The sequence below is a fragment of the Muscardinus avellanarius genome, assembly GCF_963383645.1.
Source record: "Muscardinus avellanarius genome assembly, chromosome: 1".
NCBI classification, from domain to species: domain Eukaryota; kingdom Metazoa; phylum Chordata; class Mammalia; order Rodentia; family Gliridae; genus Muscardinus; species Muscardinus avellanarius.
Window position 1 is genome coordinate 165,680,885 of NC_137786.1, and position 18,635 is coordinate 165,699,519.

Below are 18,635 nucleotides of genomic sequence, written 5' to 3' on the forward strand. Positions count from 1 at the left end.
ACTTAGACCCTGTTTCAAAATAAAGAATAAAAAGTAGGTCGGGGGTGTAACTAGAATGTTCTGGGTTCAGTCCCCAGTACACACACACACACACACACACACACAAAAGAGAATATTAATTCATTCTTTATTGCTAAGTCTTATTACATTATGTGAATTTATCACAGTTTCCAATTGATGGCCTCCGGGGTTGTTTGCAGTTTTTGACTACTATAAATAAAACTATTTAAAACATTGTCAAACAAGTATTTTCTTATGGAGATAAGTTTTTATTTCTTTTGGGTAAATATAATTAGAAGTGAAATTGAGTCATTATATGGTGATGTATGAGAGTTCTAGTTTTATATACCCATAATATCTGATTTTGCTATTTAATTTTAGTCATTCTAGTGGTTAAAGAGATATATTTCATTGTAATTTTAATTTGTATTTCCTTGATGCTAATCTTCAGTATTACTTAACAACAACTACCTAAAAGTCATGTTTGGACATCTTTTTTAAATTGTAATCATATATTGTGATGAAGTTTAGGAGGATAGAGGCATACATGCACACAGTACTTGTTGAACCCTCCCCAGTTCCCATCCCACTTTCTCCCTCCCCACCTTCTCATGAATTGTCACTGTTATTGGCATTGATAAATTTATTTACATACATCATGTCTGTGAAGTGTTTTGCTCTTCAAATCTTCCTCCTTCCTTCTGTCTCCCTCAGTTAGGTCCCCTCCTTTACGCCAAGGTTTCTCCTCCTTTGTCTGGGGTGCCTCCAGTGCCCCATTTCTCCCTAGCTTCTGTATCTGAGGTAAAACATCCGACCTTTTGCTTTTTGTGACTTACTAATCTCACTTAGCGTAATATTCTCCAGTTCCATCTGTTTCTCTACAGTTGACATAATTTTGTTCTTTATGGCTGAGTAGAATTCCATTGTATGTATATTCCATAATTTTGTAATCCATTTTCTGTTGATGGACACCTACACTGGTTCCATAGTTTGGCAATTATGAATTGTGCAGCATATAAACATAGATGTGCATTTGTTACTATGGTAGTCTGATTTCAGTTCTTTTGGGAAAATACCCAAGGAATGTTGGGACACTTTTTTGTGTGTATTTGGTACTAGGATGGAACCCAGGGGGCTTCTACCTCTGTGCTATTCTTTCAGCTTTATTTTATTTTTTTATTTGGAAACGGTCTTGCAGGTTGTTGAGAGCCTCACTAAGTTGCTGAGACTGACTTTGAATTTGTGATTCTCCTGTCTCAGCTCCCAAGTGCTGGGATTATAGGCATGTGCAACCATGCCCAGCCCTGGTCACTTTTAATTATTCAGTAGGTACCTATTAAGTATTTGCTGCATGCTCAATATATATTTAGCTCTTGAGTATGGTACTACTTAAAATTTCAATAAATTAAATTAAAAATTTTAAGTATATGAAGAATTTTTTTGTTTAAGTATTTGAAGAATGTTGTTTTGGGGATTAAACCTTGGGACATTCTACCTCTGAGCTACACCCCTAGCCCTTTTTAATTTTTTATTTTGAAACAGAGTCTTACTAAATTGCTGAGACTGGCCTCAAACATGTGATCGTTCTGTCTTAGCCTCTCAAGTACTGAAATAAAATGCATGCGCCACTGTGTCTGGCTAAATATTGCATTATCTTTTTTTTTTTTTTTTTTTTTTTTGGTGGTACTGGGGTTCCTGGAAACCCTTCTACCTCCAGGTTACACTCCCAGACCTATTTTATATGTTTTTTACTTGGAAACAGGGTCTCTTAAGCCAGCGCGGCTGGCTTTAAACCTGCGCGATCCTCCTGTCTCCTCCTCCCAAGCACGGGGATTACAAGCGTGCGCCACCACGCCCGGCTTGCATTATCTTTTTAATGTTTCGTGCTTACATAGTCTTCAATATTTACATTTTTGTGATTTGAGGAGGGGGGTGGTTACTGAAGATTGAACCTAGATATATTCTGCTTCTGAGATACACTTAGCCCTATTTTACTTTTTATTTTGACCAGGGTCTCACAGAGTTACTGAGGATCTTGTTAAGTTGCTGAGACTGGCCTCAAACCTCTCATCCTCTTGTCTCAACCTCCCAAGTACTGGTTTACAGGTCAGCTATTTTTGCTAATGTTTATTAATACCTCCACATAGGTCATGTTTATGTAATTAAAGAAACATTATCATTAGGTAGCTAAAACTATTGTTCATTAGTGCCTGAGGGACATACCTATTTATTTTTGTTTCTCTCATGTTAGATAATAGTTGATTTACTTTGACCAGTTGCCTTAATTTTATGAAATTATTAATATTTTACATTTCAGGCCCCCAGCAGTCTTCTTGATGCCTTGGAGCAACATTTAGCTTCCTTGGAAGGAAAGAAAATAAAAGATTCTACAGCTGCAAGCAGGTATATTATTCTTTGTGGCTCAGAATGGGAGGTTTTTTTTTTTTTTTTTTTTTGAGGGAAAAGATGAGGCCAGCTCAAGTTCAAGTTCTAAGTTACTTAATTTCTCTTTCTCGATTTAATTACTTATAAAGTGGATTTAATTCTAGTGTCAGCCTAGAATTGGTAGCGGGATTAAATAAGTTAATATCTGTTAATTCTTGCAGTTGTTCCTGACCTTAAATAAATGTCGGTATCTATTAGAATGATGACAATGATGCCTTGATTCTGAGTTGTGGTTGTAATGTCAGAATTTTTCATAAACATGATATGCATTGATTTGTATGGTGCATTATATTTTTATGTAAACTTACTCAGCCTTCATAATAGCTCTGTGAAGTGTGTAGTAGTAATTCTGGAACTCAAATGTCATATTTTAATCAATTTAAGTTTTGAACTAATTTGCCAGTTAACCTAGCAAGTTGAAAATAACTGATATCATCTTACATGATTTTTGTGTTGGATTGCATAATTATTTCAGTAGTTACATTTTCTTATGAAGATTTATTTTTAACAATATGAAGAAAGAATTTGTGTAAAGTATAAAGTATAATGAAAATGTTTCTTTAGTTCTTTTTTGAGTATTTTGGAACTATTTTAGCAATAAAATTTAAATCTCTAAAGAAAAAATTCATAAATGAATTTTAATATTTACTTTAATCCAAGATATGCATTTTGAATTTTCTAATATGTACTATAATAGCAAAAATGTTAAGGTTCTACTGTGTGAGAAAGTAATGAAAAATATGGCACCATAGTTAGGTGCATCTATGTATTGCAAATATTTATCATAAAATCTGTTAGGTGTCTTGCATTTTTGTCACAGCTATATTACTCTTCCTTTTTCATCAGAGTTGTATCTTTTAATTTCTCATTTATTGATTTTACATGCGTAAGTTATTGCTAATACCTTATGTACTTTGAGTAGAAATTATTGATGTTTAGCTTGTGGAGAAGGAAAATGAAGAAAGGTCAGTGTAGTTCTTCTGGTCAGAATTCTTTAACACATGTTTTTATTTATGCTAGAAATTCAAGTTGGAGTTTATGGTTTGGATTAATCTTTGATTAAAGGGTAGGAGGTGGCTTACTGTGAATCTGCTAGTGAGAAATGATGCATTGTGCATGCATAATATGTTTAGTTCACCAGAAGGGCAGCACATAGAACTGCCAGATGGACTAGGTAACTGGATTGAAATTGATTTTCTTCTTGATGAACTTAAGGTTCTCTTGGGTGATTTTTTTTGTTGTTGTTTGGTGGTACTGGGGTTCCTGGAAGCCCTTCTACCTCCGGACTACACTCCCAGACCTATTTTTACATTTTTTTTTTTTTTTTAAATTTGGAAACAGTGTCTCCTAAGCCAGCACGCGCGGCTGGCTTCGAACCTGCGTGATCCTCCTGTCTCTGCCTCCCAAGTGTGGGGATTACAAGTGTGCGCCACCATGCCCGGCTTTGGGTGACATCTTTGAATGTTGTTATGGGGACACATACCTAGACATACCTTACTCTTTACTAGTGCTCATGATTTGGTGTTGTGGTACTACCAAAACTCATTTTGTAAATTAGCACATTATCTTTCCCTGTGAGAAACTGGGTGCTTTTTCCCATTAGGACTTTCCTGGGAATACGAGGGTTCTTTCCCAGTTGTGTTAGTTTTATCTTTTGGGGCTTAGAAGAGGCAGTTTGCCCCACTGTTGTTAATTCTTTCCAAAGTCTAATACTTATCTAAAGGCTCTGTGTGTGTGTGTGTGTGTGTGTGTGTGTGTGTGTGTGTGTGTGTAAATCAACAGTGTTCTAATTGCTATTATCTTCTAAGTCATTGGTTAAAATATTTCATCTAATGTATTCTAGTTCATAAGTTTGTAATTATCGCTTATCCATGGCAGGGTTGGCAGATTGGCTTATGACCTGGATATAATGTAAAATGTTTTACAGAAAGCCCAATTAACTCTGTCCAATTATCCTAGGGCCACAACACTTTCCAATGCAGTCTCTTCCCTGGCAAGCACTGGCCTCTCTCTGACTAAAGTGGATGAAAGGGAAAAACAGGCAGCATTAGAGGAAGAACAGGCTCGTTTAAAAGCTTTAAAGGTGAGTGCAGCCAGGCGTGGTGGTATACACATGTACTCCCAGTACTTGTGAGACTGAAATGAGAGGATCATTGGTTTGAGGCCAACCTCAACAATTTAGTGAGACCGCGTTTCAAAGTAATAAAAAGTGCTGGGGTATAGTTCAAAGGTAGAATGCTCCTGTGTTCATTCCCCAGTACCAAAAAAGGAGTAATTGAGGAGATTCTTCTTAATTGGGAAAACAAATACATAAATGGGACTCTACTCAGACTTAACCATTTTTTTAAAATATATAGGCTGAATTTCATCCTCACATAAAAATGACTGGTGAAAAGAGTCAGGGAATACCTTTCTGTTATCAGAACAAAATTTTAAAATGCTTTCTTTCAAAATGCATACTATACAAATAGTTTTGTTTCCTGGATTCTTTATGTTAGTTTCTTTCTCAACAGGAACAGCGCCTAAAGGAACTTGCAAAGAAACCTCATACCTCTTTAACAACTGCAGCCTCTCCTGTGTCCACGTCAGTTGGGGGTATAATGACTGCACCAGCCATTGACATATTTTCTACCCCTAGTTCTTCTAACAGGTATGGGGAGAGATAGATTGCCTCAGGTACAAAGACTTCAAATAAAAGTTCTGTAGAGCTTTTCAAGTTGACTTTGATTTATGTTTTTTGTAATTACAAATTCACACAGAAGAGGTGGTGATAAGTGGTATAATTGGTATACTACCTAAGTATGAAGTGATAAACATTTTGCAATATAGGAAATGAAATATGGCATAATTACTAGCTTTTACTAACTGGAATAAAACAGAAAGAAATCAGTATATTCCTGGCACAGTCATTGAGTCTTTCCAGGAAAGCTATTATTATTTGAATCATGTATAAGTTTAAGATATGGTATTGGAATATTTTTCCAGGCCTAATTAGAAATATGCTACTATATGAGGGGCATGTATCTGCTATTTTGCTGAAAGTGTTTCTTCTTTTTAGGTTATTATTAGTCAGTAAGTTTTCTTTCGCTTTTAAGTGTTTTAATGTGTGTGTTTGGTGTACTCATGTAGTAGCAACATTTGTCTAGGAAATAAAACATCTTTCAAAATATTTTCCTAGCACATCAAAGCTGCCAAATGACCTGCTTGATTTGCAGCAGCCAACTTTTCACCCATCTGTACATTCTATGCCATCTGCTTCTCAGGTAGCAAGTACTTGGGGAGGTAAGCATTAATGAGTTCTATTTTAGATGTTTTATAGTTATCTCCCTTCTGCATTATGTGGTTTTATTCATTGAAATAGTTGTTGGTTACACTTGATACATGATAACTTGAGAAATACTAAAGTAGTAGTGAACTAATTTTATTCTTTTAAGACACATTTTCACTTACCATGAGTTGACTCTGGAATGATGTTTAAATTATGAAATGAGGTTTAATAAAAATGAAATTGAATGTAAAAGGAAGAATCATCTTCCTAAGTATGAAGTCATCTTATAATGTTAATTTTATTCTACAATCAAAAAATGCATAGTAATATTTTCCTTTGGTATAGGAAATAATTATTTACAGAGAAAAAACTAATCTGTAGGTAAATATATAATAAAGTTATAGTAAAGCTTAGATGGTGTTATTAGGCAGTGAAGTATGTTGTGTCCAGGTATCTCATGACAGACTTTAGTGCTACTTGTAATCCAGGCCTGTAAGATTTTGGTCAAAAGAATTTACCCCAGTACCAGTATTTGCGTGTTTGAATGTAAGTTGTTCATGTCGTGATTGTGATCATAGCCTAACATCATTGAAGAGGAAATTTATGCCTAGTACATGTCAAGAGGAAATTTATGCCTAGTACATGTCAGTTTTTATACAGTATTGCTTAGACATCTAGTTTTACAATCACTTTCTTTAGATACTTGTGCTCCTGTTTATATGTAGATAAGTTTTTGTTTGTTTGTTTGTTTTTGGTGGTATTGGGGTTCCTGGAAACCCTTCTATCTCTGGGCTACTCTCCCAGACCTATTTTATATTTTTATTTGGAAACAATAAAAATATTCTTTCTTTCGCCAGTGAGGCTGGCTTCGAATCTGTGGGATCCTCCTGTCTCCGCCTCCCAAGTGCAGGGATTTCAAGTGTGCACCACCACACCCGGCATAAGTTTTTTTTTTTTTTTTTTTTTTTTTAAATAAAGAATGACCCAAAAATTTCTGGGAAGGGCAAGGAGATATTCTAAAAAGAATACTATGTTAAAATTTATCTTGGCTCACATATAAAATCTAAATTAATAGGGTTATTGCACATAGAAAAGATAAGTTACTCTGAGTTTTTATGGTGTATGAAGTAGGTTTTTCTTTATTTTATTGACTAGAATTCTAAGAATACTTTGTTTTCCTATTACAGTTATTTCTTAAAGCACTGTTTTGTATACTATAATGTAAATTCCATGGAAGCAATAGTTTAAAATGTTCTGCTCATTGCTGTTGTATCCCCAATGTCTAAACAGTTCTTGATATATAATGGGTACTTTTAAAATAATTCTATATAGCTGGATGTGGTGGTGCATACCTGTAATCCCAGTACTTGAGAGGCTGAGACAGAAGGATTACAGGTTTGTGGCCAGCCTCAGCAACTTAGTGAGGCCCTCTACAACTTACTGAGACTCTATTTCTCTTTCTTGCTCGCTCTCTCTCTCTCTTTTTTTTTTTTTTGGTATTGAGAGTTGAACCCAGGGGCCCTATTTTATTTTTATTTTGAAATAGGGTCTTGCTAGGTTGATGAGAGTTTGTACTTGCTGAAGCTGTCCTTGAACCTATGATCTTCCTGTCTCAGCCTCCCAGGTATTGGGATTATAAGTGTGTGCCACCATGTCTGGCTGTGAGACTATGTTTCTGCATAAAAAATAAATAGGGCTGAGGTGTTAGTTCAGAGGTAGAATGCCCCAGGTCTTCAGTAACACAGGCAAATAAATAAATAAGGTCATATAATAGGCTCTTTGTCAAATAACTGGACATTTTCTCTTCTTTTGGACAGATTATTTCTGTTTTATGGTGAGGCAGAAGACAGAGATAATGAAACTAAAATAGTAAACTTTTTAGACTAGTTTTTAAAAACTTGACTTAAAAAATAATTTGACACTGATGTGTTCATTTAGCAAAATCTTAAAATGATGAGTTTAAATTCAATAAATATTTTAGAATTATTTTAGAATGATCTGTGAACAGCAAATTAAAGTCTTAACCCATTAAGTTCCAAGTTTTCAGTTCTGGAATTATTTCAACAAAACTGACACAGGTACATAAAAATAGGGTAGAAATCATAATGTGGAGCTTATATATCCTTTATATGTATTTTCATATATATAGAATATTATGTGTATATATATTCTAATTATTTTCTTATACTTTTCTCAACAATATAGACCTCTAAAATCATAGTAATTTGAGAGTACCATAAGTGGCATTTTTTTTTTTTTTTGCTCAATTTAAATTTTTATAGATGTTCCACATCTGGGACAATGGGACAGAATGTGTTAATATCCTAGTAAGTCCTGATTTTAGAGTTTTCAGCCTGCCAACTTCATAAGCTTATTTTCTGCTTATTGGTAATTGCTTTAGAAATGGTTAGAAGAATTAAATATGGTTATTTAAGCCAAATCTTGTTTTATGCTTATTTTACTTTTATAAACTAAAACTGGATGTTAATAACAGTCTCAGTATTTAATTTGGATCTTATCATAAGTACTACAGAAATAATGGGTATTCCTACTCAAACAGATAGGTTAGTGATAAGGTAAAGGGGAAGTTTGTATGCTTGTATGAAAGGACATTGAAAGTTCCAAAAATGAAAATCAGCCAGTGACAGAGAACACAAGCTCCCCTGTTTCCCTGATTGCATTATTAATGAGCCTTTGAATTTTCAAGAAGTGGGTCTGAAACCTATACAAGCACTTGGCATTGAATACTAATATCCAAGAAGATGCAGGTCTTCATCACTCTGAAAACCTTGAGCTATAATACATCTAAAAATACACGGTTACCAGCTCAATGCACTGTTGAATATTTGAATCAAAATTTCAGAATTTCAGTGTAAAAGAATAAAAGAAATATCTATTTTGAAATTTAATTTGCTTTACTGAGCTCATGTGAAACAACACTTGATGGAAAAATTCAACTTTCTGTTTGTAAATATAGATATCAAGTGTTTAGGACCTGAAGACTGTGACAGTGGGTTATTTCAGTCCTTGTTTCAACTTTTTTGAATTATTTTTCTATGACTTTTTAGGTGACATAAAATTAAACTTTCATATGTGTAATGGTAAGAATAATGGAAAATTTTAAGGTCTAAGAAATTTAGAGTTGCTGGTCTAGAAAATTAAGTTGGACTAGCTAAAACTTTTTTTTTTTCTTTTGGTGGTACTGGGATTCCTGGAAACCCTTCTACGTCTGGCCTACACTCCCAGACCTATTTTATTTTTTTATTTGGAAACAGGGTTTCTTAAGCCAGCAAGGCTGGCTTCAAACCTGCAGGATCCTCCTGTTTCCGCCTCCCAAGCGCAGCGATTACAAGCGTGCGCCATCACGCCCGGCATTAGCTAAAACATAATAAATTATTTTATTATAAGGTCCATTAATGGATTAACATCGTAGAGATTACCTATAGTGTTTTAGCAAGTAGATTAAAAAGCTGGCTTTCCCTGTTACATGATTGATTTAGATATGCATTTGCATGTGCTTCTGCATACTTCCCACATGTTTCATGTACTAGGAAGTGACTGATATTAGATGTTTAGATAAAAGTGTCAATTAATAGAAGAGCAGATAACTAGTACCTATTCTAGAACATATCTTTTTTCATAAACCGATAGATCTGTTTTAGAAATGTCTTTCATTTTTATTTTAATGACTTCTCTCATGGCTTTCTTTGTTAATACTAGAAAATGTTTTCTATAACACGTTCAACCGAGTATAATCGCTTTAAAACTACATGCCACTGTCAAGTTTTTAAAAACAATGCTTTCATCCCAACTAGTCAATTTTACACTTAATGCAACTTCTTAGGCAGGAGCTAGAGTTGGATAGCATTACATTTTTTATTTTAGTATAAAAACAACTTTTGGTATCTTTCTACTTTTTATTTTTAAATTTAAAATTTTAATTTAAGTAATATAGTAAGAATATTTTGAGTTTATTGGACTTTGAATGCTAATTGATATTCTAAAGGGATGCTTAATTTTTTATAAAAGTTCTTATATGATACAAATATCAAAGTTTTGTGTTATGCTTAAACCCATGGTCTAAGTATTTTCCTGCATCGGACAGTGTGATTGTAGAACATTTGCCTTAAGTTTATTGACATTCAGGGAAGTTTGCCTTATGTCATAGTAAATGAGCTGGTCCTTAGGTCATGGCTGCTGTTTGGGTATTCAGTTATACAGTCTTAAAAAATAAAATATAGAACCTAATACTGAAAGTGGTACAGTATACTTCAGTGCTTCAGTCAAAAGTCAAGAGCTAAACAAGAATAGACAAGGAGAGGCTGTTGGGTGGAAATACAGAACTCTTTTTATTTTTATTTATTTACTTATTTTTATTTTTGGTGGTACTGGGGATTGAGCCCAGAGATATTCTACTTCTGAGCTACACCCCCAGCCCTAATTTTTATTCTTTATTCTGAAACAGGGTCTCACTAAGTTGCGGAAGGCCTCGCTAAGTAGCTATAGGCCACAAACCTGTGGTCCTGTTGTCTTGGCCTACCAAACACTGGGATTATAAGGGTGTACCACTATGCCTGGTTCATTTTTAATTGTTATAATGGAAAAATAGTGGTGTTGCCTACTTATTTATTTATTTATTTTAAAGTACTGGAGATGAAATCCAGGCCATTATACCTCTGACCTACCCCCACAGCCCTATTTTTTAGTTTTTTTATTTTTTGAAACAGGGTCTTACTGAGTTGTGAAGGACCTCACTAAGTAGCTGAGGCTGACTGCGAATCGTGATCCTCTTGTCTCAGCCTCCTGAATGCTGGGATCACAAGCATGTGCCACCATGCTCTACTGTGGTGTTGCATTTTTTATACTCTTTACTTTTTTCCTCTCTTCAGGTAGTTAACTAGTCATTCCTTAAGAAAATTGGATAAATGGTTTTCAGTCATTAGAATGATTATCATGAATGGGGCATAGGTACAGTAAATATCTGATTCTAGGATAAGTTGTAAGAGTTAATAATAGCGTATATTTGTATTTTGAAGAAACAGTGCTTTTGTTATTCTTTTAGAAAATTACAGACTCAAAAGCTCTTAGTTAGATCTTCAGGGCTGTTTCCATCTACTAAATGAACAGTCCACCTATTTTTAATTGTCAAAAATCTCCCCATTTTTAAATCTTCATTTTTATAGTTTATTTTCTACCTTTGAGCCTATACAGGAATTATTTACACATATATTCCTTATTTGAAATGAACACCCTTTTTGCATATTTACTTATACCACACATACACCAATTCCTTGCATCAGTTTTTTGACTAAATACAAATATGCCATTAAAGTTCTTATATTGTCACTTAGGACAGGAAAGATGGGTGCAAGGTGAGTGACTCTTTCACAAAAACATCTTTATTTTTCTCTTTTTTAACTGAAGCACTGGCTTTCTAAGGAGAGCAGATCTATCCTTACTATGCTAATGTTAATGAACCCAACTGGTTTTTCCCCCAAGGATTTCTTTGAAAATATGTTAAATACAGTTTTTTCATCTTGGTGATTGGATATATTTGCATTTAAAATGAATAAACAATTAATATAGCTACTACTTTTCACTTTGCATCTTTTGACTAATCACAATACTAATTTATTTACTTCTTTTCTTCATTTTGCTCTAATACATGTGGACTGCACAGATCCTTTCTCTGCTACCTTAGATGCTGTTGATGATGCCATTCCAAGCTTAAATCCTTTCCTCACAAAAAGTAGTGGTGATGTTCACCTTCCCATTTCTTCAGATGTATCCACTTTTACTACTAGGACACCTACTCATGAAATGTTTGTTGGTAAAGTACCATTTAACCTTTTTTTAAATTAATGTTTATACTGCCTAAATATTTTTTACATATCCATTAATCACTTCTAAAACACTGCAGTGATCACTTTGACTTTAATTTTAATCTAATGATTTTAACATTAATTTTAAAGCTAACAACATAGTATAATTTTTAAATTAATGCTAGCCTCCCTAATTTTATTTAATACAAATTTTTAATAAAGGTTTTTCTTGATGTTGGTGTGTTTGTGTGCATGTGTGTGTATTTCATTTTCTATGTAATACTCTAGTTATTCAGTACCACAGCATTCTGTTTATTAGGTATTGGTTAAAAAGTGCCATCTTTTAAATTTACATGCTTATGTGTACTTAGATTTTTTCTCATTATGCTTGGTGTAAAGACAGCATTAATCTTAGCAGTGATCTTAACCTTTTTCCCTTTTTTAATTGTTTCATATTATACTTATATTGCTTAAAATCTATATATACCCTTCATCCCATTTGTGTGTGTGTGTGTGTGTGTGTGTGTGTGTGTGTGTGTGAGTGAATGATAATTCAATGTAGAGGCATAGAGGCATTCTACATTCTACCTCTGAGCTTCACTCCTAGCCCTGTTTGGTTTTTTGTTTCGAAATAGGGTCTCTCTAGGATGCTGAGATCCTCACTATTTTGCCAAGGCTAGCCTTGAACCTGTTATCTTCCTGTCTCAGCCTCCTAAGTATTGAAATTACAGGCATGCACCACTGTGCCCAGCCCCTTAATCCCATTCTTAAGGGTTTTATTTTAATGTTTTGAGATAAATGATAAAAAATAAAGTATGTATTCCATTTAACTGAAAAGGCAGTAAAGGAACTTGACTTGAATAACCTGTCATTGCAGTATAAAACTCTACCAAAAGGCAGAGTTTCACACCTGAGTTACATAAAGAAAAGTAAGTTTCTAAGTATATACTCAAGCTGAACAAAGTGTTTTCAAGTCCTATTTAAAAATATGCTATATTCCCTTCAAATATGATAAAACTGCTTTTATATAGTTCAGAGAAATAACTTTAGATGAATTTGAATATTTGATGAAAGCACCATGTGGAAAGTCATCTGTGTTTCCTAAATAGACCATGTGACCACATTCTAAATATCCTGTTAGATATATATGAGAAGGAAGGAAGGGAGGGAGGGAGGGAAAGAAAGAAAAACTGAAAAGCAAGTTAATAGGGGAGAAAAGGGAAAGTTTTAAGCTAGGTATCCAAGTTATGTATAACTAGTGTGATAGCTCAAACCATATATATAGAGAGAGTCTATAATAATTGATTGAAGTAACTCCTTATCATTATACTACAAGAATTGTCAACTCCTTTTCTGTAGGATTAAGAACACCCATAAAAATCAAGCAGTAGCTATATATCTCGATTAAACTTAAAAAGTTCACCTAGTTTTTTTGTGTTGTGGCTATGTGATTGTCTGTATGTGTAGTTGAACTAAGAAAATCTTCTTAGTTAAGTTGGCATTAAAAGTAGGTGTGAGAACCAGGCATGGTGGCACACACTTGTAATCCCAGCACTTGGGAGGCTGAAACAGGAGGATCACACAGGTTCTAAGCCAGCCTCAGCTATTGAGTGAGGGTCTCAGCAACTGAGACCCTGTTTCTAAATAAAGTATAAAAATAGGTCTGGGAGTGTAGCCTGGAGGTAGAAAAGCCCCTTTCCACCCCTAGTACCACCAAAAAAGGAAAAAAAAAAAAAAAACAAAGCACGTGATACAACTAAAAAACTTAAGGTTTTAGGACATGTTTAAATATATTTAAAAATGGAATTCATGAAGGCATTTGAATGAAAAAATATGCTTGGGAGCCGGGCGTGCTGGTGCACGCTTATAATCCCAGCATTCAGGAGGCTGAGACTGGCTGTTTGCGGACAGCCTCAGCTACTTAGTGAAGCGTTCTGCAACTTAGTGAGACCCTGTTTCAAAATCAAGAATAAAAAAATAGGGCAAGGGGTGTGGCTTGGAGGTCAAGTGCCTCTGGGTTCCATCCCCAGACCTGCAAAAGAAAAGAAAAAATATGCTTGGGTTTGTGGCATACTTGAATTCCAGTTCTGCTTCATTAACTGTGTGAAGTTAAACAAATATTTAAGTATAAGAGTTTGTATAATAGTGTTTTGCAGAATTATAACAAGGTTTACATATATAACTTTAATATCTAGCACTGTTCTTGATGTGTTCAATATCATAAAAACCATTTTATAAATGTGGACTGCTTTATACTTTTTTGGGGGGGTGGTACTGGGGTTCCTGGAAACCCTTCTACCTCCTGGCTACACTCCCAGACCTATTTTATATTTTTTATTTGGAAACAGTCTCTTAAGCCAGCACAGCTGGCTTTGAACCTGCGTGATCCTCTTATCTCCGCCTCCCAAGCGTGGGGATTACAAGTGTGCACCACCACACCCGGCTACTTTATAAATGTACTTCTTACCTAAATTATTATTCATCACAACCAATCTTAATAATATTGTTGGGTTGCTTTTAGATTTTAAAATTGCTAAGGCTTATTCACCCCAGCACTAGCAGTGTAAAGATTAAGAAGCTCATAAAAGTTTAATAATTTTTAATTGATAAGAATTCTTATATGTAGCTGGGCATGGTAGTACACACTTGTAATTCCTGCACTTGGGAGGCCAGTACAGGAGGATCATAACATTGGAGGCCAGCCTCAGCAACTCAGACCTTCAGTAACCTAGTGAGACCCTGTTTCAAAGTAAAAAATTAAGTAGGGCTGAAGGTATATAGCTGAGAGGTAGAATACCCCTAGGTTCAAACTCCAGAATCATAAGAAAAATAATTATCATTACAGGCATAATAATGTATTTTTAAAAATTTATTAGTTATATAAAGTGGATGGCTAAAATTATGTGAAACCCTAAGTAGGTCCTGGGATCAAACAAAAGGGGTTTCAAGTTTTCTTTCTGCCACTTGAAATATCTTTGGCCCTAGGTTAAATGTTCATTCTCTTAGTTTCCTCAGCTTATAAATTTGAAACAATAATAACTATCTTGTGGAATTGGTGTGAGGTTTAAGTAATACCCTGGTTATATAGCCCTTCATAATGCTTAATGTAAGGGTTCAGTAAGAGGTAGCGTAAGAGGGAGCAGTTACTTTGACAAGTGCGAAGCTTAATTATGGAATTACCACCAAAGTCCATTAACAGCCCTGCCAATTTTTCTTATCTCTCTTTTTTTTGTTGTTGTTGTTGTTGTTAGGGGAAAGTTTCTGGGGATTGAATTCAGGGAAGCTCTGCCACTGAGCTATACCACCAGTCTTTTTTGTTATTTTTTAAAAATTTGAAACAGTCTTGCTAAGTCATACAGACTAGCCTTGAACTGTGGTGATACCCCTGTCTTGGCTTTCCAAGTACTCACCCTATCCATCCAATTTTCCTAAAGATATTTGGAATATCTTTCTGTGCTTGCCAATCTTGTACCTTTCAGTTAATTTATTATTGCCCTTTTGGGATTTGCCCCTTGTAGTGGTTTCTAAGTATTCCTATAAACTGATACTGATCCAATGATAGTTTTACTGGGACTTGTGAAAAAAAGTAGGCATGACAATTTAATGACTCATAATAAAGTTAACTGTTTTGTCTCTAAAATTTCCCTTTTGAAATAGTGATAGTAGTTTGTGGCTTTGTTTTAAGTAACTTAAAAAAAATGTTGACACTCCTTAAAAGTTTCTCAAAAAGTGATGGTGGATGGTAGAGTGCTAATCTAGTATGCACAAGGCCCTGGGTATGCCAGTATTAGGAGGAGGGGTGACAGAGAGCCATAAGGTTGATGGTGTTCATTGAAATGATAATGTAAAACTCTTACTTTTGAAGCTGTACATATTGTATTCATTGATTGTTTAGGAGATTGTTACCTTGGAAATACATAATATTTTAATAGCATTAAAATAGATTTCATATTTTCATTTTCACTCTTCTGTCTACATAGAGACTTTTTAAGCTTGAGGTACATGTTCTGAATTACTTTATTTCCTTTCTAACCTTTTGTGCTCTTAAGTAATACTATTGTACTTTCACAGATTGATGCCCCAAGGGACTTAGCCTCTCTTAGTAGAAAGTAATAAAGTTGTTTCTATATTATAAATGTTTCCTATATTTATAAATTGTGCCTGTTATATAAATAAAATTCTAAAAAATTGAGACAATCTAGCTGGAGAAAATAGAAATTTGATATGTTGGTTTAGTTTTAAATTATGTTGCATGTGTGATCTAAAGATTAGTAATAGTAGAGCTAACATTACTTGACTGCTTTAAAGAACAGTATGTATGCCTCTTGCACTGTGATATTAGCTTAGTGTGGGTGGATAAGTAAGATTTTAATAGGTTTTTGTCTTTATTGAGTAGATTAATTGGCTCATTAAACACTAGTAAGCTATGGTGTAAAGCTTACAAACTTTAAAATATAAAATTGATAAGCTCCCGATTTTAAGATTATTTTTATGAATTGTTAGATTTGTATATTAAAATATTTTGCATTTATTAGTATTTTTGTTATTATAAGGCTAGTATCTTATCTAGGTAGTTAAAAGTAGCTTAAGGATTGAAACAACAAATTTGTATGTTCTCAAAAAATTTGTGCTGTGCCCTACAGAATATTCACCATTTGACCTAGTATGCTACATTTAAAGTAGTATCACGAATTTGTACCATCTTGTCTTGTTAATCATTGCCTTAGTTGGGCATAGTGGCATATGCTTCTAAACTTAGTACTTGGAAGACTGAGACAGGAGGACCACAGGTTCAAGGCCAGCCTCAACAGTTTGTGTGTTTGTTTGTTTGTTTGTTTATTTGTGGTACTGGGGGATGAACCCAGGGGCGTTCTACTTTTGAGCTACACCCCAGTCCTATTTTTTATTCTTTATTTTGAAACAGGGTCTCACTGAGTTGCAAAAGGCTTCACTAAATAGCTGAGGCTGGCTGCAAACCACGATCGTCCTGTCTCAGCCTTCCAAATGTTGGGATTACAAGTATGCACCACCACACCCGGCAGCCTCAACAATTTAATGAGCCCTTAGCAACTTAATGAAACCCTGTTTCAAACTTTAAAAATAAATAAAATAGGGCTGGGGGGGTAGTGTATCCCAAGTGATAGAATGCTTCTGGATTCAATCCCTAGTAAATTCAATCCCTAATGTAATAATAATAATAATAATAATTATTATTTTTTTTTTCTAGTTTTCTCTGTCTTTGAGGACTTTTTTGGTTGGATTTCTCACTGTATCCCAGCCTTTAAGATCAGTCTTTCTAGTACAATAAAACACCATTGTACATCTTTATATGTTAGCTGTGTACATTGAATATATGAAATAAGATCCATCCAATTCATAACGTCAGGAAGAAGAAAGAGACCCTATGTTTAGGACTCCCAAAAGTTTACCTTCTCACTAATGGTGTAAATGTGATATTTAGTGTTAATTCTGACTTCATAGAATTTGGAGATGGATGAGACCTTATGAAACCATTTGTCATAACTTTCTGGGGTTTTTTTTTTGTGTGTGTGGGGGGGTGGTACTGGGGTTCCTGGAAACCCTTCTACCACTGGGCTTTTTTTTTTTTTTTTTTTTTTTTTTTTAATTTGGAAACAGGGTCTCCTAAGCCAGCAAGGGTGGCTACGAACCTGCACGATTCTCCTTGTCTCCGCCTCCCAAGCACGGGGATTACAAGTGTGCGCCACCACGCCCTGCCCGTTTGTCATTACATGTTTGTGATCCTTGGACTGCTATTTATTTGAATATTCTCAGTGATTCAGTTCCTGAAGTCATGATAACCTGAACACTTAGAGATCATTTTAAATCTTTTTAGCTTCTACAAATTCAGAATCTCTCTTCAGAAAAATACAACTTCACAGTTAAAATATCTTACATTTGTTAGCTCATGGTGAGCTGATCCCAAAAATGTTAGCTTGATGTTTGAATATTTAATAATAAGAGCATCAGTGTAACACAGACAAGAAAGAATAAGGTATTTATGGGATAGTATTTCAGATTAGAGTTAATGTGCTTCATTGTATTCTCACTTGCCAATTGTGCTGTTGAAAATAGTAAGTTGAAGTTAAAAGAATGGTTGAGAATTGAAAGTGATGTATCATTTTTCTATAATGTTCTAAAAACACTTGGGTACAGGTAGACATAAGAATTAGTGGGTTGCAACTTTCAGGATCCTGTCTTTTTTTTTTAGATGAACTTAAATCATTTTGCCTTTGATTAACTGTTTAGAAAAAGGAAGGCAAAAAGAAATGAAGGGGAGAGATATGATAGGTAGGTAGACTTGTCTTGGGGGATACTAAAAGGATACTTAGTTTTTATTCTCAAATGATTTCTTATATTGTACATACATGTTCTGCTTCAAGAAAAATTACGGAGTTTTAGAAGACAAGGTTTTTTGGGATGGGATTATAGTATATGAAATGAAGATAAAAAGATAAGCAAAGATTTTGTTTCTGTAACAAGGCAAACTCATTACAGAATGAGTTGATGAGGATGTTGAAGTTCAACAATGTCTGTTGTTTGTTTACCAGAAATGCTCCCCGCCACCAGGATAGAGATTGAACCCAGGGCCTTGTGCCTGCTAGGCAAGTGCTCTGTCGGCTGCATCCCCAGCCTCATTCATTAATTTTGTCACTGGATGACTTGGTTATGGAAAGTGTAATTTATCACAAAAAAATTTTGATTGTTTAGAAAGCATTTTGCTTTAACAAAGAGTTAACTTTGTTTTGTTGAGGAATTTTTCCTCCTCATCCTTGTTGTTATTATTATTAGTAAGTTATAAAGTTGTTAAAGAAATAAGGTTTTTTTCCATTTTGGTTTTCTCAGGATTCACTCCTTCTCCAGTAGCACAGCAACACTCTTCAGCTGGCCTTAATGTTGACTTTGAATCTGTGTTTGGAAATAAGTCTACAAATGTTATTGTAGATTCTGGAGGTAAGAAAAAAATTTTATAAATTATTGAATAAGTTAAAAGTACTATATTCTAATTTAGATTAGATTATGTCTAAGGAAAGATAATGCTGCTTTTAGCTTTTTTTTTTTTTTTGTACTGGGGATGGAAC

General features: G+C 34.4%; 1 protein-coding gene across 4 annotated transcripts in view; it reads left to right on the forward strand.

Annotated features, from left to right (window-relative positions):
• PICALM (phosphatidylinositol binding clathrin assembly protein) overlaps positions 1-18,635 on the forward strand; it is a gene marked incomplete at both ends in the record, with an annotated part of 106,847 nt that overhangs the window by 67,403 nt on the left and 20,809 nt on the right. For 3 of the 4 annotated variants that reach the window (XM_080703223.1, XM_080703225.1, XM_080703224.1), the window contains 6 exons: positions 2,318-2,403; positions 4,405-4,528; positions 4,959-5,095; positions 5,624-5,727; positions 11,394-11,543; positions 18,400-18,507. In XM_080703223.1, the coding sequence (XP_080559349.1) occupies positions 2,318-2,403; positions 4,405-4,528; positions 4,959-5,095; positions 5,624-5,727; positions 11,394-11,543; positions 18,400-18,507 (709 nt within the window). Of the gene's footprint in view, positions 1-2,317; positions 2,404-4,404; positions 4,529-4,958; positions 5,096-5,623; positions 5,728-11,393; positions 11,544-18,345; positions 18,508-18,635 lie in introns of all 4 variants that reach the window. The other variant, XM_080703222.1, reaches the window with a different exon arrangement.